At 41.3% G+C, this 21,843-nt stretch overlaps 1 protein-coding gene across 1 annotated transcript in view; it reads left to right on the forward strand.

Annotated features, from left to right (window-relative positions):
• The window catches only part of LOC112107732 (tubulin polyglutamylase TTLL7), a 79,593-nt gene that overhangs the window by 16,753 nt on the left and 40,997 nt on the right, over positions 1 to 21,843 (forward strand). The window contains exons 7-9 of the mRNA XM_026655545.1: positions 350 to 514; positions 1,241 to 1,399; positions 21,519 to 21,613. Coding sequence (XP_026511330.1) covers positions 350 to 514; positions 1,241 to 1,399; positions 21,519 to 21,613 — 419 coding nt within the window. The remainder of the gene's footprint in view (positions 1 to 349; positions 515 to 1,240; positions 1,400 to 21,518; positions 21,614 to 21,843) is intronic.

The raw sequence follows: 21,843 nt of genomic DNA on the forward strand, positions 1-21,843 counted from the left end.
TTCTAAGTAGTCCCATTGACTTCAGTTGGCTTAAATTTAAGCATATGCTTAAGTTCTTTGCTTTATCACGGCTGTAACATTCAGTATATAAAGTCTTCCCAAGAGCTAATTATACTTGAGCTTCATATAATGATAGTTGTACTGTGGGTTTATTTCAATAAATGTGATGTGAAACTCAAAATATGAATCATATATTTAATAGAAATAAAATAAATATTACAGTATGTCATGGTTTATATAACATTAAAAGGCTTTATTTCAGTTACGTGGGTTTTCTTTTTAAATTATTTTGAACCACATATTCTGGATCCGTATTTATGAGATACCTGTTACCTTTCCCTGCTTGCAGAGCCAGTTGTATATGCATCTAACCAACTACTCTGTGAATAAACATAATGAGCACTTTGAACGGGATGAAACAGAAGATAAAGGCAGTAAACGGTCCATAAAATGGTTTACTGAGTTTCTACAAACAAATCACCTTGATGTTTCCAAATTCTGGAGTGATATTTCAGTAAGATAAAACTAATGTGCAATTAATTATTTATGTATATACAGCATATCAATTTAGAAAATTAATGTCACCTGTCATCTCTAGACTTTGCTTGGAAACCACCATGTGTATTGCAGCGTTATTAATCCGAGCTCTCAATAATGCACATCTCAAAGCACATACTGTAAAGTGGTGCTAAGGGCAAACTGTTGTTTTAAATTTTTTTTTTAAGGCTTATAAGTAGGACGGCTTTCAGACTGAATTAGCCTTCTTTATGGAGAGACTTTTTTCTGCGAGGTTAGCATTGAAGTCATTTTGCTAGACAATGTAGGACATAGTGAATTAGTTGCAATAAGAATAGCAGGGGAGATATTGATAAATCTGGAGAAAACTCTGCCCTGACCTATATGTCATGTAACCCTTAATAAGACTAGAGTTGCCCAAGATATAAGGCAGGGCAAAATTAGACTTAATGCTATTTTCAATATCTGCTTAAACAAAGGGCTAAATTTATGCTTAAATCCCTTAAAATGGATTTGTTTATATAATTCCCTCAGACCGCTTTAAAAATATAGCAATCATTTGTTCAACCTTTTCGTAACCACAGATGACAGATCTAGACAATTCCTCTTGTCATGAATGTATTAGAAGACTTGAATATGAAAAAAACTTGATTATGATTTATCTCAAAATATGCTGATATCATTCCCTGCAGTTCTAATGTAACTTTGTGAAAAATCCCCACAGGAACTAGTGGTGAAGACTCTCATAGTAGCAGAGCCACATGTCCTTCATGCTTATCGTATGTGCAGACCAGGCCAAGCTCCCGGAAGTGACAGTGTCTGCTTTGAAGTACTGGGATTTGATATCCTGCTGGACAGAAAACTAAAACCCTGGCTCCTGGAGGTAAAGCACTTTTGTTAGACTGTAAAGTCTGCTTATACAAAACTAAGTACAGTCATGCCTAGCCAATACCTTCATGGGAAAACTCCCAAGGAAAATCCAAGCATTGTAGGAAGGGGTACTGGTGATTAAATAGCTGGCACTCATCCTTCTGAGTCAGCAAATAGACATGGGTAGCCCCCCTAGCACAAGGTAAGCTTAGATGAGTAGAGTGAGTACAAACCCTACACCTCTCTCTACTCATCCAGACTGTGCCTCCCCATCTACTCTGCTATTTTTAGCAGTATAGTGTCCCATTGCCTCCCGCTGTTGGAGCCTTTCCCCGCCACAAGAAAAGACTCTGACAGTGGGGAGGGGGGCAGCAGGGAAATAACGCTCAGGCTCAGCCTTTCCCCACTTACTTCCCACTGCCAGAGCCTTTAACTGACACATGTAGCTACACACGGCAGCATGGATGCCGCTTGCTTTTTACTGTGGCATGTAGCTGCCATCAGTGGCATGAAGTATAGACGTAGCCTGAGCTAGTACTGAATCGGTGCCCTTGAATGATCCTGGGGTTGGGAAGTTTGGGGTAAGGGAAGGATATTGTTTTGCTGCAGGTCTTGTATTTCACAAGAGATGTAAAACTAAGGTCCTGACCACTTTAAAGTTCACATACAACTTTTTGTGAGAGGAAGGGTGTAACCCTGGCTTCCTGAACACGTGCCAGCCTGAGGACCACTCTCACTCAAACGGAGTACTGTTTTCCTCTGCAAGGATTCCCACTGGCTTCAGTGCAACTGCTCAATGTGAGTAAAGGTGGCAGAATCAGCCCTCCATTCATTAATTACATTTTGTCCAGTTAGATGTCTCTGGCCAGTTAAATACAAATATTTGATAAGTCTGAATGGCGTCTAGTGCAGTCCTCCCTAGCTGGAAGGACGGTGGCTGTGAATGAGTTCAGGCAGAGGGGAAAATACTGCCTTCCATAGGGTGAGGTGAAGAACATCCTCAAGCCTTTTGCACCTTCTCCGCAAAAAACAATAAGAATATTGACATGTCTCAGCATTTTAAACATTACAGTTAGTCTATGGAGGAGGAGACCTATAAATCGCTTTGGAAAGATTTATTTTCCATTTCTAGTTTAGAAACTAGCTTTTTATTTTGTCAAAATATTGTCATCTTTTCTCAGTTAAGATAGAGAACAAACTTGTCACTTTTAACATACAATATAATGCCATGAATCCATTATTTTGGAGATGGCATTTACAGCTTTTGGACTTGATCCCTCCAGGTGCTGAGCACTCTGATGTGATGCAGCAAAATGTGTAAGCATGTGCTAACTTCAAGCATGTGAGTAATCCCATTGACTTCAGTAGAACTATTCAAGTACTTAAAACTAAGCCCCTGTTTAAGTGTTTTGCTGGATCATGCCATAATGCTTGGCGCCTTGCAGGATCAAGCCCTTTAGTGAATGAACCTTTTCCCCAAGATAGGCTTTAGCTTGTCCGTTCAGAAAAGAAAATGGCACCACTAATCCTGCCCACCAGATGCAGAAGGAATTTTTTTTTAAATTTTTGACTTGTAATGGTTTATTCTGTATCAGTTTTTAACAAACTGCTTGACATAGAAGTGATGCATTTTCCAGACGGAGGCAAGGTCACTGAACATTTTGTTTGACTTTAAAAGTTACTTTAATTCTACACAGCTTCTCTATCACTCTTTGCAACTTCTGTTTGACAAACTACTTTGAAGTACATAATGCAGCTTTAAGCTATTAGCACTTCCAGTTCTGCGGATGGAAAAAAGGAGTCCTACTGAACAGAAAGTTGGTTGTCTTTGGTAACCCAAAAGACAAACACCAAAGCAAGAATCCCTTGCACACACATTGTTACTAACTACTTGATACACTATTTGGGCATACAAAAATCAATTGCTGCTTGAACAAAGCAACTGTAATCAGCGTAACTGGGAAGCATAGAGGCAAAATGTAGGCACCAGCATTAAAACAATTTTTCACTCCACAGTGTGGATTAGTAAGACACTTTATTAGTAGCACTTGGTCTACACCTAAAATTTAGGTCAACCTAGCTATGTTGCTCAAGGATTGAAAAATTCACACCCATGCGAGATGTAATTAAGCCTATCTAAGCCCCTGTCTGGACAATGCTAGGTCGATGGAAGAAGTTTTTCATTGACCTAGCTACCACCTGTCGGGGTGGATTAATTACAGCGATGGAAAAACCCCTTCCGTTGCTGAAACAAGTGTCTGTACTACAGCAGTATGGCAGCAGCTATGCTGCTGTAGCACCTGTAGTATAGACATAGCTTAGGCCTTGGCTACACTTGCAGCTGTATGGTGCTGTGAGGTAAACCTGTCTTCGTACAGCTGAGTAGGGAAAGTGCTGCAATCTGTCCACACTGACAGCTGCCAGTGCAGTGGCGTGGCCACACTTGCAACATTTGCAGCTGTGTTGGGAGCGGTGCATTATGGGCAGCTATCCCAGCATTCATGTGGCTGCAACGTGCTTTTCAAAACTGGGGGGGGGTGAGGTGGAGTGTGACAGGGAGTGTGGGGGGAGAGAGAGTGCTTTTTGGAGCGTGTCAGCTCTCTATTTTGCAAGTTCCGAACTCCCGGCCCCCTGCTTATTCATTCACTCATTCAAAGCAAACAGCGAACTGTTTGCTTTTTCTCTGTGGTACGAGCTTTGAAACCGGCACTTCCGCATTCCTGCAGCCGGTCACAACAATGGAGAGGATTGGCCACTTGACAAGGTGATCAGAACAGCGCTGCAGGTTGATTCCTGGCACACACTCACAGGGGAGAGTCGTAGCCACTCCGCTGTATCTCTTATGCTTCTCGGGGAGGTGGAGTACCTGCAGCGGTGTACCCAGGGAGATACAGCGCTGCAAGTGCCCTGCCGGTGTGGACAGGGAGTGAGTTACAGCGCTGGGGGAGGCTTTACAGCGCTGTAACTCGCAAGTGTAGCCAAGGCCTTACGTTTACAAATGGATTACTTCTATTCTTGAAACCTAATCTGTTTACACCCAGTCAAAATTAGGTGCAGGTTCGGTACTGCCTGTGGCCTTGCCAATATTTTATGAATTTACAATCACAATTACCTATTTTTGAGAGACAAATTTTTCCCTTCCCTTCATGAAAGACGACATAAACAACAGATGGAGCTATTTGACTGACTAAACAGGGTAAACAGTTAAACTGTTAAACTAACTGTATAAAGAGTGCTGTCAAGTGAACAAACTTAGTTTCTTCCTCTAATCTCTCTTCTATAATAATCTGAAGTGTTACTTGTAAAAATAGTAGTTAACAAGTCTCAGAAGCGTGTGTGTGTGTGTGTGTGTGTGTGTGTGTGTGTGTGTTTTGTTTTCCTTTTGTTTACATGGTTAATGCATGTTTGGGGCTTTGTCTTTTTCAAACAAACTGGGTGATGCCATTATGGCAACTGCTTACAGTGCTTGTATAGCTTGAGGAAAAACCAAAGCATTTTTAAAAAAAGTTTGCCTACTGACAGTAAAACATGATGATGGTTGGTTGATTGGCTGGTTGATTTGATTGATGGTATTGATGAGCAAAACATCCATAATTAATATGTCAAATGATAGCCTTATTCTCCAACCACTGACTGTCATTGAGTAGTTTAGCAGGCATATTTCTCACAAAGGTTGGCATAACTTTAATTAGAAAAACATATATTCCTTCCCCCTCTTCCCTGTAGAGAGACTAATTTGCTGGCATTGATGCCTTGCCCAGAAACAGCACATGACGTACAATGCTGTATCTGCATTTTAGAAATGGAAATGTCTATGTTCATACAAATCACCAGCTCCTAAGCACTAGTAACATATATGCAATTTCCATCATCCTAGCCTGCTGTCAAATGCAGGTGCATGGGAAGATGAGGGTTCTGGAGGTTGCCACCCATGATAATAGTTGTAAGGCTAGAATCCCACTGCTCCTGGATTCTGTGTGTGGGGTGTGTGCATATGGGGTGATATTAGTAAACACTGCTGTGGTGCTGGAATTATTGGAGCTGTATTACATATGGGCATGGGGAATCATATACCCTTTATTTTATTACATTTTCATATTTAGTTTCAGTTCTTTCCCATTTTGCTAGAGGTCAGAGACATGACTAACCTTAAATCTTATTTGCCAGAGACATTGAACTAATTTAATGTAGGTTCACCCTTTGCAGTAGATACAAACTGCATCCACACCTCCTTTGTGAACACTCACTCTGCTTGTTCAGCTGTTTGCTTGCAGTACCCTCAGGTCAACATCTACTACGGCCGTTATCCTTCTATAACAATTTTGGTTCCTTCTCCAGATTCCCACTCTGGTCCCTTTCCACCCATTTCCCTCCTGCCAAGAACTCCTTAAAAGGAGTGAATCACTCTGTAGCACTGGTGACAAGCACAAACATCGCAAGTCCATGAGATTTCCCAGTGTATTGGGAGTGCTGCCAAGATGGCATTGTGATGAGGGATGCAGCCTCCACATGTTTCCTTAGCTCATGCGGTTTATTTTACAAAGGCAGCTGCACACATTATTACAAAAAAACTATTGTGATTGTTTCAGTCTTGGGGAGACCTCTGTCTCTGCATGCCCATTTCACGGGTGGTCTTGATTGGACCCAACATTTGAGGACACCTCAGCTCACCTCTCCTCTGGCATCAAGCATAAGGTTTTGATGAAGCAGAGAGTAGGGCAGGGTCTTTGTGATGGGGGCCCAGTGGTGTTACCGGGAAAGAAGAAACATTAACCCAAATTCAGGGAAATATGGGGGCAGAGCCACAGTCTTGGTTCTGAGAGGGCTCCCATGTTGCCAATCCTCAGGACACTCTCTGGCTCTCCCTTTTGGGGATGACATGGGTCCCGTGGTGCTGATGTACTTCTGCTTTCCACATGGCTCCCAAGCCTGCCAAAGGGATCCAATGAGCAGGAGGAATTGAGGTGTTTGGGACTGCGATTCTTCTTACAACCTCATCTCTGAACATTTGACTCTGCATTTTTCAATAGTCAGTCCTGCAAAATTAGCTTTGATTACTCAAATGCCTGTTTGTCTCCAAATAGGTGCTCTAAAACATAGATTTAAATTGCAAAGTTAATGCTATGCAAACTTACAAAAACAAACCCAAATCAGTGGTTTCTGAGACAACATCTACACTTGGAGCTAGGGGTGTGATTTCCGGCTTGCATACACATACTTGTGCTAGCTCTCATTGAGCTAGCACGCTAAAAAATAGTGTAGCCTCATTAGCATGGAGAGCAGCAGCATGGGCTAGTTGCCCTGAGTATGTACACCTCAGGTCCAGGTGGGTTTGTATTTGGGGCAGCTAGCCTATGCTACTCCTCACAGCTGCCTGTGCTACCATGGCTACACTGCTATTTTTAGTATGCTAGCTCAATGAGAGTTAGCACAAGTTTGTCTATACAAGCTAGGGAATCACACCCCTGGATCCAAGTTTAGATGTAGTCTCAATGGTAATTGTTATCCATTCACATCATGCTGTGCTTTCTGGTGCCTTTCTGTTTTGAGAGTAGGCAAGATACTGACATTCATACAAATCCTACTCTCTCTGAGGCACTCCACTTCAGAGAGCAAGTGTGTTGTAAATGTGAATATCCTGCTGTCTTAATGCATACTGAGCAGAGGATTGTTTCTGGCTTTGTTCTAATCCTGAGGGCCTATGAACCAAAACAGAGTGAGTTTTAGGTTCACTAGTGTTCTTTTAAAGAAAAGAGAGAACGCAATTTACTATGAAATGAGGCATCAACATTCCTTACATGTAACAAACGGTAGAAAATACAATCTCTAAAAGACCTAGAAAATTTAGGTATGCTTTGAAATGCAAATTGTTGGAAGACTGTCTGAATGAAGAAGAGGACAGTAAATACCCGTGGAAATTCTGGATGGTCTTCTGGCATTTCTGTGATTGTTTGAAATGGAAAAATGAATTTCTCTTCAAGTGATTGCATATGTCCCTTCCACGCCCAGTGCACAAGAGTCTGAGACTTTTCCCTTTACCCATTGGGCTGTGCTTCAGGCCACTGCATGCTGCTTCATGATGGTATAAATGGTGTAGCCTCTCCAACCCCCACCTTAGTTCCTTCTTACCACCTACGATCAGTAGTCTAAGCACATCGTCTTGCTACAGCAAGTTTTTCCCTTTACAGGGAAATTTTCTTCTTGTCTGTAAATAGTTAAGTTAGTATTTGTTAGTGTCAGATTAGTGTAGGTTTTCTTTGTTGTTTTTCTTGGATCTTTGGTTCCCTTTTATTCATGGGGTACTAACAGCTGGTACTGGGATATGCCTCAGTCTCTACAGGAAATCTATGCCGGTGAGTGACCCTCATTCCACCTTCCTGAAGTGTCTCAGTGAGGGTAACATTTGTGACTCCTGCCAGATTTACAGGGAGTTCAAACTCGGGACAGAAAGGTGAGACTGTGCCACATCCTCATGGTTGCTGCACTGCATCCACTTTCTGAGCCTTCCCTTTTGGGGCAGGTACCGTGTACTTTGGCACTGGTGAGGAGTGCCCTTCTGAACGTTGCTTCTGAACGTCAGCACTGATCTCTTTTTCTGGGACCAAGAAAGAAGCACAGAGGATCAGATCATTTATGGAAGGAGCTGAATCTTTGTCTCTGCTCAAAGATCAAGATCCCTGGTACTGTTCACCAGTAAACAAAAATGAGGAGGACACGGTAGAGCATCCTCTGGGAAGAGACTCTCCCTGGTACTGACTTTTCATCAAGGGTCATCTATTATGGCACTGATGCCTGGCCTGGTGAGACTGATGCCCGCTATGGTGCAAACCTATTACCCCCCCAACCCCATCCCAATTTTTCACACTTGCTGTCTGGTCATTCTAACATCTCCAGAGAGATGCCCCTGGACTTCAGCACTGCCTGGCACAGCACCACCATGGTCAGGCAACTCAGGGTCCTCTCAGAGTCTAAAGTTGGTTTTTATGCCCCTTTCTCCCAGAATAGATGTCAACACCGTCCTTCCCATTGAGGGAATTCTGTTACTGGTACTCAGCAGATTTCCAGAGACATGGGTGCTTGGAGCAGTTGTGGTTGGGGTCCAATGCCATAACCAATGGGGCATGCTCTTCCTTCCAGATCCTCATCCTTTCCTCAGCCTTTGGATTGAACTGCTTGTGAGTCACCTAAAGTAGAGTGGACATATGTATGGAACATGCACTGTCTCCTGAGCACTTCTTGTGGCTGAGTGTGGCTCTGCAGTGGCCTGCCTCAGTTGCCCCTCCTTAATGAGGTAATAATGAGGTCACTTAAACAACCTGGTCAAGGAGAAGCCACACACTACAGGAGTATATCTCCCTTTAATACAGGCTCCTGAAAGGAGCACTTCTACAGGAGTTTAAGGGCTCCTACCTCAGAGGCCAGATAAAACTCAAAAGTCCCAAAGTAAACGTTTCTGGGTTCCAGCAGTAGCTTCTTCTGCTGTAAGGCCTCAGGCTGCTCCACAGCCCAGGGAGCTTCTGCAGTTTTCCCCCTACTTGTTCAGGGTCTCTCCCAGGACTCCTGCCCTAGAGAACTTTTGCCTAGCTCAGGCTCCATAGGAGCTCCCCTCCTCTGGAGCTTCCCTTGTCCTCAGGAGCTTTCCTTTAACTGAGCTCTCCAACCTTTTAGACCTATTAGACTGAGGTATTTGTTACTTAATTAACAGCCTTCCATCTACTTAAGCAGTTAATTATCCCCAGGTGGACCTGGGTTGGCTCATTCCCTTCAGTATAGTCTGTCACAGGTAGCCTTAAAAGGACAGCCCTGTGACACTGTGCAGTCATTCGAAGAAAAAAAAATGCTTACTAACCTGTTCTGTACCTGTTGTTCAAGTTGTGTTGCACATGTCCATGCTGTGACCCAACCTCCTTCCCCTCTGTCGGGTAAGAAGGAACTGAGGTGGGTCTGGAGTGGCCCTGCCCTTTACACCACCATGCAGGAGGAGAGAGTAGCTGAGGGAGGATGTGCTGCCCTGATGGGTATCACTAAGGGAAAAATCTCCAACTATGACACACTGGGCACACACACCCACCTGAAGTGGACTGGATATGCGCAACACACCTTGAACAAGTTACAGAACAGGTTAGTAACTGTTTTTATGCACTTTGTTTCCTCCTTGGTGCTCTGGAAAGGCAAATAGTTGAATTGTGGGAGCTAAATTCAGCTCATGCTATTTATTAACTTCATTTCAAATAAGGAACAGAGCATGCAGTTCTCTTCCGAAAAGTGGCTGAAGTGGCATGGTGGGGATCCAAGTTTTTTGTGCCTCAATGGTTTCCATATGCAATGTGCTGAATTTACAAGAATAGAGGTTTTTGGTTTTTATTGTGAGCCCTGCCAACTAATCCTTGGGGTTGGCGGAATAAGCTGGGTCATCTTCCGGCTCATCTTTAAATTTTGCCCTTAGTTACACTTATGCTGCCCTAGTGGGTCCAATTCATGTTTGCCCTGCAGCCAAGCCAGCTGCACCAGAAAAAAGGGGCTACAAAGGAGCCACATTGGTTCCTAGGATTTCTGGTTCCCCTGTCACAGAGGGTCTTCCGGTCAGGGCATGAAGGAGTGGTGTAGCCTCTGGGATTCTGCACCACTGCAATGGTCTATAGAATGCATTACAGTTAGAGCATGTCTTAAAGCAGCCCTGACCTAATCCTAACCTGTGCCAAAGGCGAGCCCCTAAGTACCCTGCACCTGTGCTAATGCTGGCATAGGGATGCCTTTCCTTCATTACCTTCAAATTATGCTCTTAATAAAGATTTTGCAACTCTATTGCTGTTAGGAGATTTGGACAGGAGTAACTGATTACAATTCATTGAACAATTCTGTTGAAGATGTAGTAGAAGGAATAGATTCCATCTCATCTTTTCTCAGCTGTGATGGCTCTGCAGTGCTAATGGGAGTGAAAAGTAATAAAAACTTTAATGACTAAAAGAAGTTACCAACTCAGACTCTTAATACACAGGGACCATAGTTCAGCAAAGTGCTTAAAATGTGCCTAATTTTAAGTGTCTAAATCAGTGGGATTACTCATGTTCTTAAAGATAGGCCATGTTTAAGTAACTTGCTGAATTGGAGTCTGAGAGTAGACCTGTTAAGTAACAAGGTGCCACTTTTAGATAGTGACTTTTCAAAGTAGAATTATACTTCAAATGGTTAAACAGAAACAATTGACAAAAGGTAGACAAGCATTGTAGAAAATCTTGGGCACTGATAGATGAAGATACACTCTGTATGGTCCAGCAAGAAACTTATTAAAACTACTTTGCTTAACTTAATTCTTTTAAATAATAAAATACACTTGACTCTTAAAATAAAAAAGCAGTATTATCTACAGTAGAGAGATACACAAAAGGTAGAAAGGATCCAGCTAATGTGTAATCGGAAATATATCCTAACCATATATCATGTATGGTTGTGATTATTATTTAGTTGTATTACAGTTGCATTTGGAGGCCCCAACCAATATTGGGGTGCCCATTGCACCAGGCACTGTTCCTAAACACAGTGGGAGACATTCCTAGCCCCTGAGAACTTAGGCCAGATCTTCAAATGTATTAGACACCGAACTCCTATTGAAGTCAATGGGTGTTAGTGCCTAAATGCTTTGAGGATCTTACAGTGTAATCAGCAGTTCTCAAACTGTGGGTCACGACCCCCTTTGAGTGGGGTCGCCAGGGCTGGCTTAGACTTGCTGGGGCCCGGGGTTGAAGCCCAAGCCCCACTGTCCAGGGCTGAAGCTAAAGCCCGAGGGCTTCAGCCCTGGGCGGCGTGGCTCACATTACAGGCCCCCTGCTGGGGCTGAAGCCCTTGAGCTTCAGCTTTGCCCCCCCACCCGAGGCAGTAGGGATCGGGCAAGCTCAGGCTTTGGTCCCTCCTCCAGGAGTCGTGAAGTAATTTTTGTTGTCAGAAGGTGTCATAACTATAAAGGGAAGGGTAACAGCTCTCCTGTGTACAGAGACTCCAAATCCTTTTACCTGTAAAGGGTTAAGAAGCTCGGGTAACCTGGCTGACACCTGACCCTAAGGACCAATAAGGGGACAAGATACTTTCAAATCTTGGGGGGGGGAAGGCTTTTGTTTTGTGTCCTTTGTTTAAGGGGTTGTTCGCTCTTGGGACTGAGAGGGACCAGACATCAATCCAGGTTCTCCCCATCTTTCTAAACAAGTCTCTCTTATTTCAAAATTGTAAGTAAAAGCCAGGCAAGGCGTCTTAGATTTACTTTGTTTTCTCAACTTGTAAATGTACCTTTTACCAGAGTGTTTATCCTTGTTTGCTGTACTTTGAACCTAAGACAGAGGGGGGTCCTCTGAGCTCTTTAAGTTTGATTACCCTGTAAAGCTATTTTCCATACTGATTTTACAGAGATGATTTTTACCTTTTTCTTTAATTAAAAGCCTTCTTTTTAAGAACCTGATTGATTTCTCCTTGTTTTAAGATCCAAGGAGTTTGGATCTGTATTCACCAGGGAATTGGTGAGAGGTTTCTCAAGGCTTCCCAGGGAGGGAATCCAGTGAGAATGGTGGCAGCGGGACCAGAGCTAAGCTGGTAGTTAAGCTTAGAAGTTTTCATGCAGGCCCCTACATTTGTACCCTAAAGTTCAAAGTGGGGATACAGCCTTGACAGAAGGGCATCGTGGTGCAATGAAGTTAGAGAACCCCTGTTAGACAAGACAGATAAAAGGTATAAGGGGAAAGAGATTTGTCCAGGGTCACACAGCAGGTCAGTGGCAGAGCCAGGAATAGAATGCAGATTTTCTGCGTCCCCTTATTCACTGCTTGTCTAGTTCTGTTTCATGAAAATAGAAAACATGCTATTTCTCTGTTGGTTCACTTCCATGAAAATAGACAAATATGCCTTCATTTCTGGGTAGGTCTGCATGAAGACAAACATAAATTCAGTCATGAGCACTGTTTTGATGTAACTTTAAAAGTGATATTTAAACCTACAAGACTCAAATTAAGCGATACACTAAAATTGTCTCCATTTCATCTCCCATTAGTTATTAGAAATATTCTTGAGCACCAGTGTCTAGTCAGGAATATCTTCCCAGCATTCATTATTCTAAAAATAAACAGAAATCACAGCCTCCTGCCTAAACTTGACTAATTTGACCTTTGCAAAATTCACAGAAATTGCATGTGGAAGAGTGCTGACTCATTCAGACTGCCTTAAAGCAAACCACATTGCGCCACCTAGCGGATGAAAATCAGGAACATCTTTTTCAGATTCTGTATTTGAACCGATCTGTGTTTTGCAGAGAAGGATACATATTACAATATACTTCATGATATATTGATAGATACTACTATACCAGTATAATTTAGAAAGAAAGTTCCTTTTTGTGCAAGAACTGTGTATCAGCTTTGCCTGTTGCCATATATTACATTCCAATGTTTGAGAAAGAGCATTTGAAGAGTGAGCTTGTAGGGTACTTCACCGCTCCCTGCAATATGCAGATTGCGCTCAACTTTCACTGAAGTTAAGGGAGATTTAAAGGTACAAAGCAGTTTGTAGGTTGTGTGTGGCACTTCTTAGCAAGTAACAGTAGGGCACAAGCATTTCTGGGGGCAGATGGCTACGTTAAGGAAATACTTTAAAGGGGGATCATAAGGCTTCCTTCCCTCTGAAAGTATAATTATTAACCTCAAAATATTCAATTTCCTGCAATCAAGAAAGCATGTTTTAAAATATACATGCAGAGAACCATACCAATCCATACTTCAGCATGTTGCAATTACACAGTGAAATGGATGGTTGGGTTTGCTCTTCACTGAAGCACAGGCCAGCAAGATTTCCTACCATGTCAGGGTGAGTGGGCCAGTAGAAGAGCGGTGTGTTGTCCCCTCACCTAGCCCTTCGCACACAGCAACACGGCCAACACCCCGAACAGGACTAGGCTGTTTACTGTTGCCTGTTGGTTCTTCCTCCGTTGTGCTGCTCCTCTGAGAAGATGGGCAGGACCAGGCTCTCATTGCTCCTGTGCAGCGCTTCTGGGGTGCTGTAGGAGAGAGAGAGAACTCATGGGAAGGTGCCTTAGAAATTGGTCCCAGAGGAGGGAAGAGAGGTAATTAGGCTGTTGCTTTGCTTCTCTCCTCTTCAGCTCTTAGAAGGAGCACTGCAGACATTGCCAGTGGGATTCTGTGATACTGAGGCCAGCCACTGGAAGTGAATAAACATGGATGCTGAGACCTTGTTGCTGTATGGGAGAGGTCTGTGATGCAAAGTACTCTGTGTTAGCCCAGAAAAACTAGTACAGTCCCAGCAGAATTGTGCAGTGGGCATATATAACATACTCCGGCATGTTCAGCAAAAATATTAACAGAAAGCTGTACTTCCCTGTGGCTTCTGTAGTTTGTGATATCAAAGGAACCCCAGCTTCATATTCCAACACAAAAATGCATTAACTTGAAGTAAATTCCATCCAATTTGTGAAAAATGAGTACTAACGAAACAGGAAATCCTAAACTTTAGAATGCATTTGTTGCGGGTTTTCATTTCTTATTTATGCTTTTTAAAAAATACAGATAGTTAATTGACATATTGTGTAAGGAACATAATTGGTTTACAGAGTTTATGGAAAACCCTTAACTTGGGATTTCCTGTATTTTAATGTGTTCTGTTATTGAGGAATGGACTTAAACAATCTTAGCCCCAGGGTAATGCATTATTTGTGCTGGAAACTGACGTGGCTTTTTTGGAGCATAAATGCAGAGTTAAGACATTGAACATATGGATACCCCCCCCCCAAAAATCTTAAAGTACTGTCAAATCTGAACTTTTTTTACAGTTGTAAGTCATTGCTATTAAGGTGAAAAACTCACATTTATATGCAAAAATAGTGGGGCTCCTGCCAGGAGCCTGACAGCATAGGGCCCTGCTGCAGAATCTTGTCCCGGTTCTATAAAATGCATACTCCACTGGCTCATGGTAGTAAATGTATTTTCCACCCATAAAGGGTTTCTCTTGATCAAAGTAAGAACAGTTATGCTGAATAATGAGGAATGATTACTGAATAGTATAAAATATATTTTATCACCAGCCTGTTATCAATAACTCTCTAAATATGAGAATTTTGAGGTTTGTAAACTTCATCAGTGTTCAGCTAGAGGGACTTTAAACCCTCCCCCACCCACCCCAGGAAATTATTGTAAAACCAGTATGAAATCTGAAAAATGAGCAATTTTTAAGTGTGTCTAAATTAAAATATTCACTGATCCATTTAACAGGTTTCAGAGTAGCAGCCATGTTAGTCTGTATCCGCAAAAAGAACAGGAGTACTTGTGGCACCTTAGAGACTATCAAATTTATTTGAGCATAAGCTTTCGTGGGCTACAGCCCACTTCTTCGGATGCATAGAATGGAACATATATTGAGGAGATATATATACACATACAGAGAGCATGAAAAGGTGGGAGTTGTCTTACCAACTCTGAGAGGCCAATTAAGTAAGAGAAAAAACTTTTGAAGTGATAATCAAAATAGCCTAGTACAGACCATTTGATAAGAAGTGTGAGAGTACTTACATGGGGAGATAGATTCAATGTTTGTAATGGCTCAGCCATTTAATTTTTCTTGATCCATTTAATGTTTTCTCAATCTCATCAGGAACCCTTTGGTAAGAGGTCTGAGTTTGGGAAAGAAATATTCTGTTTTCCTTTTAAAATTCATGGAAGAAAGTCCACATTATAACTGTCCTTTTCAATGCAAACTTACCTCTGATGTTGTGCCTAGCACCTCCATAATAGTTAATGAAGCAATGGTAATATAGGCACAACGCATGAGCATTAATGACTAGCTAGGTGAATGCAGCGAGCCACTATAATCCATCACTCAGTTAATCCTCAGGAAACAGCCTGAGAAATGTCTGCATTTCAATTATATGATGAATGTTTGGGGTTTTTTTTTTTTTTATTTTAATTTAGAATTACTGTTGCTCCTTTGGCCTGAGCCTCAATTTCAAAGTGCTGTCTACGCAGCTAGTTTTAGAGCTCTAAGTCAGGCCTGCTACCCCAAGTCTGGCAACCGGGGCTGGGAGGCCTGCTCCCACTCACTCCAAAATGGGATGTAGATATATCCGGTCTATAGGGCTTTCCCCTAAGAGACATCATTGACTTCAGCATTGTGAGAGCTGCATGTTTTGATCCTCCATCAGCTCCACAATAATGGGCTCCAGGAAGAGGAGAGCAGGAGTCTGCTGTTGAATCTTTTGACAAGGATGCTGTCACCATGCCTCCGTGGGTCATAAGTGAGAGTGCCAAATTCAGGACAAGCTGCTGGGGAAAAGGGCAGGACCCCCCCCCCCCCAAACCAACATCAACAACAAAAAACTAGTGGTTATTCTTCCATGAGAAATACCAAACCAGCAACAAAAGTAAACTTCTGTCTTACCACACTAGCTAAGAAGAAGTCAGAAATGCAGCCTCCTTAGGTATTCCAGTCTTGGATTCAACAACCAGACACTAGACTTAATGAATGGTTATTTAAAACCAATTTAATCAAACAAAAGGGTTCTTCTGATCTCAAAGGACCAGCCACATACCCAGGTCAATATGTTGCCAGTCCTTTAGTATCTAACACCTAAAGGTTTATTTATACAAAAGAGAGAGAAAGAAAGAAAAAGAAAAATGAGAGTTAAAACTGGTTAAAGGAATCAAATACATACAACAATTGCAAATGTGTTGGATCAGGCTTGTAACAGTGATGGAATAAACTGCTGGCTTGTTAAGTCTCTGGTTGCTTCCAAATCATTGGAAGGTCTTCAGTCCCTTGATTAGAATGCTCCCAGTAGTACAAGTTCATAGTCCAGAGGTTTGAGCAAGAAAGAGGCAAAATGCAGATTCTTCCAGGGCCTTTTATAGCTTCTGCCAAGTGAAGGGAAACCCATTGTTCTAGTTTGTGGAAAATTACAGGCAACAAGATGGGATTTGGAGTCATGTGGGCAAGTCACATGTCCATACATGCTTTGCTTAGTCATAGCAGAGGCCATTACCCATACTCGAGACAGAACGTTCACATGAAAGTCCATCAGGTGTGAATGGGCGTCTTCCATGGTCCATTGTGAGTTAAGTTTCAGAGTAGCAGCCGTGTTAGTCTGTATCTGCAAAAAGAACAGGAGTACTTGTGGCACCTTAGAGACTAACAAATTTATTAGAGCATAAGCTTTCGTGGGCTACAGCCCACTTCTTCGGATGCATATCGGATGTGAGTTAAGTGTTCCTTGATGGGCCATTTAACTTGAATAGTCGCTTCAAGGTGTGCAGGCTAAGTACCTGGTGGGTGTTACCACAGGAGCAAACATTTGAAATACAGGTACATAGTTAATATTCATAACTTCAGATACAAAAATGATACATGCATACAAATTAGCATAATCATATTTGGCAAATCATAACCTTTCCATAGACACCTTATTTGACATACTTTGTACAAGATTTGTTGCAGTTGTATAACAGTGGTAGCAACAATGATATATGTGGGATATTTTAATCAGATAACATGACAGTTGCTAAATCCTAACCCCAGTGTTTTGGTTTTGTGGGTGATGTGGTTTCATTTGACTTATTGACTTCTAGACAATTAGTGTCTTATGCATTAGCCAGAGGTTAAAAACCATTCCTTTCATCTTATAAAATCAGATCCCCTTGCAAATGAAAACAGATGAGATCTTTAGATAGCATAAGTAGCTATACAAGTTTATAACTATTTATATTAAGAATTACAGATTTGGCAATTGTGCCATTCTTTCAAATTTGACAACAAGTATACAATTATGTAATATGCATGGCAATAAATCTGCAGTCTAACTGTGTACGCCTGACTTGTGCAAATGTGTGCACAACATTTGTGCAACTTTTAATTTTTGGAACAAAGTTTGAGGACTTCAACTGGAGAAATTACAAACTCACACTGACAATTCTGAAATAAGTTCAGTAACTGTTTAAAAATCAGAGTAACTAAAGAATCATTAGTATTAAACAAATTCTTCAGCAGATAGGATTGTGAGATTATAAAAATATAATCTACAAAATGTCTCAACATACTGGACTCTTGTAAGCAATAATGTGTTTGTACACATCTATTATTTACCCAGCAGTTTTTCTCTTCTCTGTGTTACCCCATATGCTTAATGACTATAAACTAGCTTGGATGTTGATTGTTCAAATCTGTTTTGGTGATGGTCTGCCCCAGGAAATCTGGAGTATGACATGGCTAGTATCTTCGTGGGATGAATCCATTTATAAATTAGCACCAAAACGTTTATTGTATAAATGACCCACCAAGAAAAGTGCTAATAGAAGCAGATACCAGGGCAGATTAGGCAGGTGGAAGAAAGGTGAAGGAAAAACAGTTTAAAAGTTTTAGTTAGAGAGTTTGTTCAAAGTAGGCCAAAAGGGCTTTTGTGGCCAAATGGCTCATATATCCATCCAAATGCAGAGTCTGTCAAACTCTTTCTCTAGTTTCCTATTGGTGAAGAATTCATTCCAACTGAGCTCAGCCACTTCACTCTCTGGTTAGGTTCCCTGGCAATCTCTGCCTTGAAGAAAGACACTAGTGGTCATATTCCATTTAGGTAATAGGGTATTAGTTTTTTCTTGGCAGCCATTGGATGGAGCCTGGAAAAGGTATTGTCATGGGTTCTAAAGGCCTGTTAATGCATTGGTAGAGGCTTAAGGACTACTTAAACAGGGAGGTTTCTTCCTCAGGGCTTGTCTGTACTTACCGTGCAGCTGTAGTGCTTAGTAAAGACACTATCTATGCCAATAGGAGAGCTTATCCCATTGGTGTAGGTGCTCCACCACCCTGAGAAGCGGTAGCTATGGCAATGGGAGAAGTCCTTCCATAAACATAGCTGTTTACACTGGGGGTTAGTTTGGTATGACTACATTGCTCAAGGGTGTGGATTTTCCACACCCCTGAGCAACGTACTTATATTGACATAAGTTACTAGTGTAAAACAAGCCTCAGACTCCTGTTTCCACTCCTTTCCTCCTCTGTGTGCCCAACAGCACAAGGCAAACAGCAGGGCCTCTGAAATATTACATTCACATGTAGAAGCTAAATTGAGAGCTGCTTCCAAATTAGTTTCTGGAGTAAAACTCGAGAAGAAGCCCAGCCATCAGCAAAGTGGTGCTGAGTGTAGTGGCCAGGCTGGAGGAAGAACGTGGCATCCTGCCTTTGAAGTCTGGTGGCAGCACTTAGCCACAGATTTGAACTGTCTGTTTACAGTTTACAGATAGCAGGCCTCTTGCATCTTAAATACATAAAGTAACAAAGCTTATGAAAAGAAATATGTGCAATATCCTAGATCAGTAACAGAATAGGTATCCAACTTTAAGCTGATAAAATGAATAATACAAAAAAAAATCATTTCCTTCTTTGTTTTCCTACTAAATCAGGGGATTAGAATTAAGTGTTTCCTTGACATCTCAAACCCCTAATGCAGGCAGTACAGCAGGCATTTGAGATGGCATCAGCTTTGTATTGGAAACCCAGAATCCTTGGCCTGAATTCGGGACTTCGTGCATATATGAAGGAGGAAATGATTTTCCAATCTTTATTTTTTTAAATGTAGCTGTTTATAATTATGAAGTCTGTACTAATCTTCTGTCACTTAATGTGAATCTTTAACTAAAAGGTTTTGCAGATCATCTTTACTGCTTCTTTCTAAAACATTATTCAAATGCTGCATACAATTGCTTTTTGTTAGCGGTCATTTGTGTCTGAGCCATCGTGTGTGTATCTATAATTAAAAAAACTTTATTACAGTAAATAGGTCTCAAGTTTCCTTTTTGTTAAAATGAATTTAATCATCACCTTGATCACCTTGAAAGATCGGTCCTTCAGCCTTCGTATAGATTGCGCAGATCACAACACGTCTTCCATCCTTCTCTTATCCTGGCCTTCCTTCTCCACGTGCGGCCAGGCCTTTTCACAATAAAATCTTCCCATCTCTTTGAAGGTCGGCCGAGTGGTCATTTCAGTTCTCGTGGGTACCACTCATGATAGCTGCAGTCCATCAATTGTCAGTGAGCCTAGATAAATGCCCGGCCCATAGCATTTTACTGTACCTGCTTTCAATGACATCTCACACTCCACTCTGCTGTCTGATCACTTCACTGGGGACTCAGTGGCAGATTGAAATCTCCAGAATTCTTCTTTCCATCGCCCTCTCTGTGACAAGCAGTTGTTGCTCCTCTATCTTCGTCAGTGCCCATGTTTCGCCGCCATACAACATTTCATAGTAGCATTAAGATACTGTACTTTAAGCAGTGCATTTCAAACTGACTAGTGCACTTCTCAAGTAGTTGGTCTTTTGGCTTTTGACCTTGTGTCTCTTAATTTTGGAGTCTTCTTGGGTTGTTGAATGCTTCTGAATACCTATTCAGTGGTTAGAAAAAGTCAAAGAAGCCATTTTCCATCCCCTCGCTAAGCGCGGTCTTTATAGCTATTTTTTGAGTGCTAATGCGAGCCCCACTAGCCCACATCTCTTGTCCTGGGCTGGGAGTCTCAGTCCAAAATGCTGTGTACACATACCCACAGAAATCTTAGTGTAGCGTTTTGTACACTGTGTGTTTTATTATAACAAAACCACCTTCTTCCTTCATAAAACACAACTAACATGGTTCTGTTTGTTCAGGTTTGCTGCAAACCTTTTTCTTCCATATCACCACTTTGTAAGAAATAAAAGGTCATTTAAATCGAGTTAGTTTTCAGTGTAATTGAATTTTCCTTTCTATCTTAGATACATACAGGTCTGTCTCATCTTACGCGGGAGTTCTGTTCCACGGTTAGCGTGTAAAGCGAAAACCGCATATAGCCAAAATTCCATTGAGTTCAATGGCGGGCGAAATCGCCCGCACTACAGGTATAGTATTAAAATTGTTATTTTTCTCTTTTTTGTTTGTTTTTGCCGACCGCCTAAAGTTGAAATCGCGCATGTTAAATGCGCGTAAGATGCGACAGACCTGTAGCACAGATCATTTTTATAATAATGTCTGTTAATCTATATTAGCATATTAAATATATTCCCTGTGTAACTATATTATTCACTTGTATTACATTATTCAAGTAAAATGACAGGATATAAGATATGTAAACAGTACAATGTGCTGTAATTACTTCTCACGTTCTCTGCAGGAATGCTGCTGTTAATGCTGCAGCTGTAATCTAAAGAGTTAACAATACAGGGATATTTGAAGGCCCACAATTTCAAAAATCAGCATGAACTTCTGCATGCCATGTTCCCTATTTGCACATGTGCAATCCTGTGTGTGGGTGGGCTCATGGGCTCTGGCTATTTCTATGTACTATGGGTGCATGCAATCATGACTTAAAAATTTGGGCCAAAATAGCATTTCAAAAGTCCCAAAATCTAACTACAATTTCACTGGTATCTGGGCATGCAGTGTACATAAAAGCCAGGAAGTTAACTTATTGGAAAAATGAATAAAACTGCCTGGTGTTTACCTTTAACTTATCCAAACATATCTAATCAATGTAGTTTTACTTTAAATATTTACATACATAAAATCTTATTTAAAATGCATCTGCCCTGTCGAGTGACAGTTTTCTGTAATATGATATATGAGAGTTGGGTTTGAGTTCTTGCCCCCAGAGGCCCATTGATTAAATGCTCCACTTCTTTCAACGTTTATTTACATGATTGATTTTAAGCATGGACTACCCACATGCTTAAAGTTAAGCATGTGTGTAAGTGTTCGTACTATCAGGGCACTGAACAACAAAAAATCTTTGGCCCGCATGCTGCCAGAGGAGGCGAATCTATCAGACTATCTAAGAAAGATTGAGCCTGGTAAATCCTTGGATGGGAGTCCTTCCACGAAGAAAGTAGCTAAACTTCTCCCACCATGTTTTTAATGACTTTTCATGGTTTTTCTTTTAATTCCTGTATAATGATAACTTTCGTTTTAAATGTTCTCTTTCAGTTTTCATGACATTAGCTTCCTAACATTTATTTTATTAATCTAATTATTTTCATGTCAGTAGATTTTAAAAGAAGTCTTTATGAAAAATGTGTGTATATTTCATACACTGAAGTTAAACATCCTTGTATTTTCTGTGTTTCAATTTTTCAGATTAATCGAGCACCAAGCTTTGGAACTGACCAAAAAATAGACTATGATGTAAAAAAAGGTGTTCTACTAAATGCACTAAAGCTTCTCAATATAAGGTAAACTTGCATTTTAATCCTCACCCTAACTTTTTTTATAGGAGTGCGACGTTTACTGCCCTTTTTTCCTATTGAATGTGGGAAAATCATGGGATATGTGCAGTATGGAAAATTTGTTACCAGTCTTAAATTGTGTGAATGGCAAAGTTTTCTTATTTACCAGTTTTACTATGTGTACATGACTCAGCTTCAACTTTACTCCTCATTAGTGTGCATTACAAAAAAAAAAA

This window comes from Terrapene carolina, unplaced genomic scaffold (genome assembly GCF_002925995.2).
Source record: "Terrapene carolina triunguis isolate 2854851 unplaced genomic scaffold, T_m_triunguis-2.0 Scaffold210, whole genome shotgun sequence".
NCBI classification, from domain to species: domain Eukaryota; kingdom Metazoa; phylum Chordata; order Testudines; family Emydidae; genus Terrapene; species Terrapene triunguis.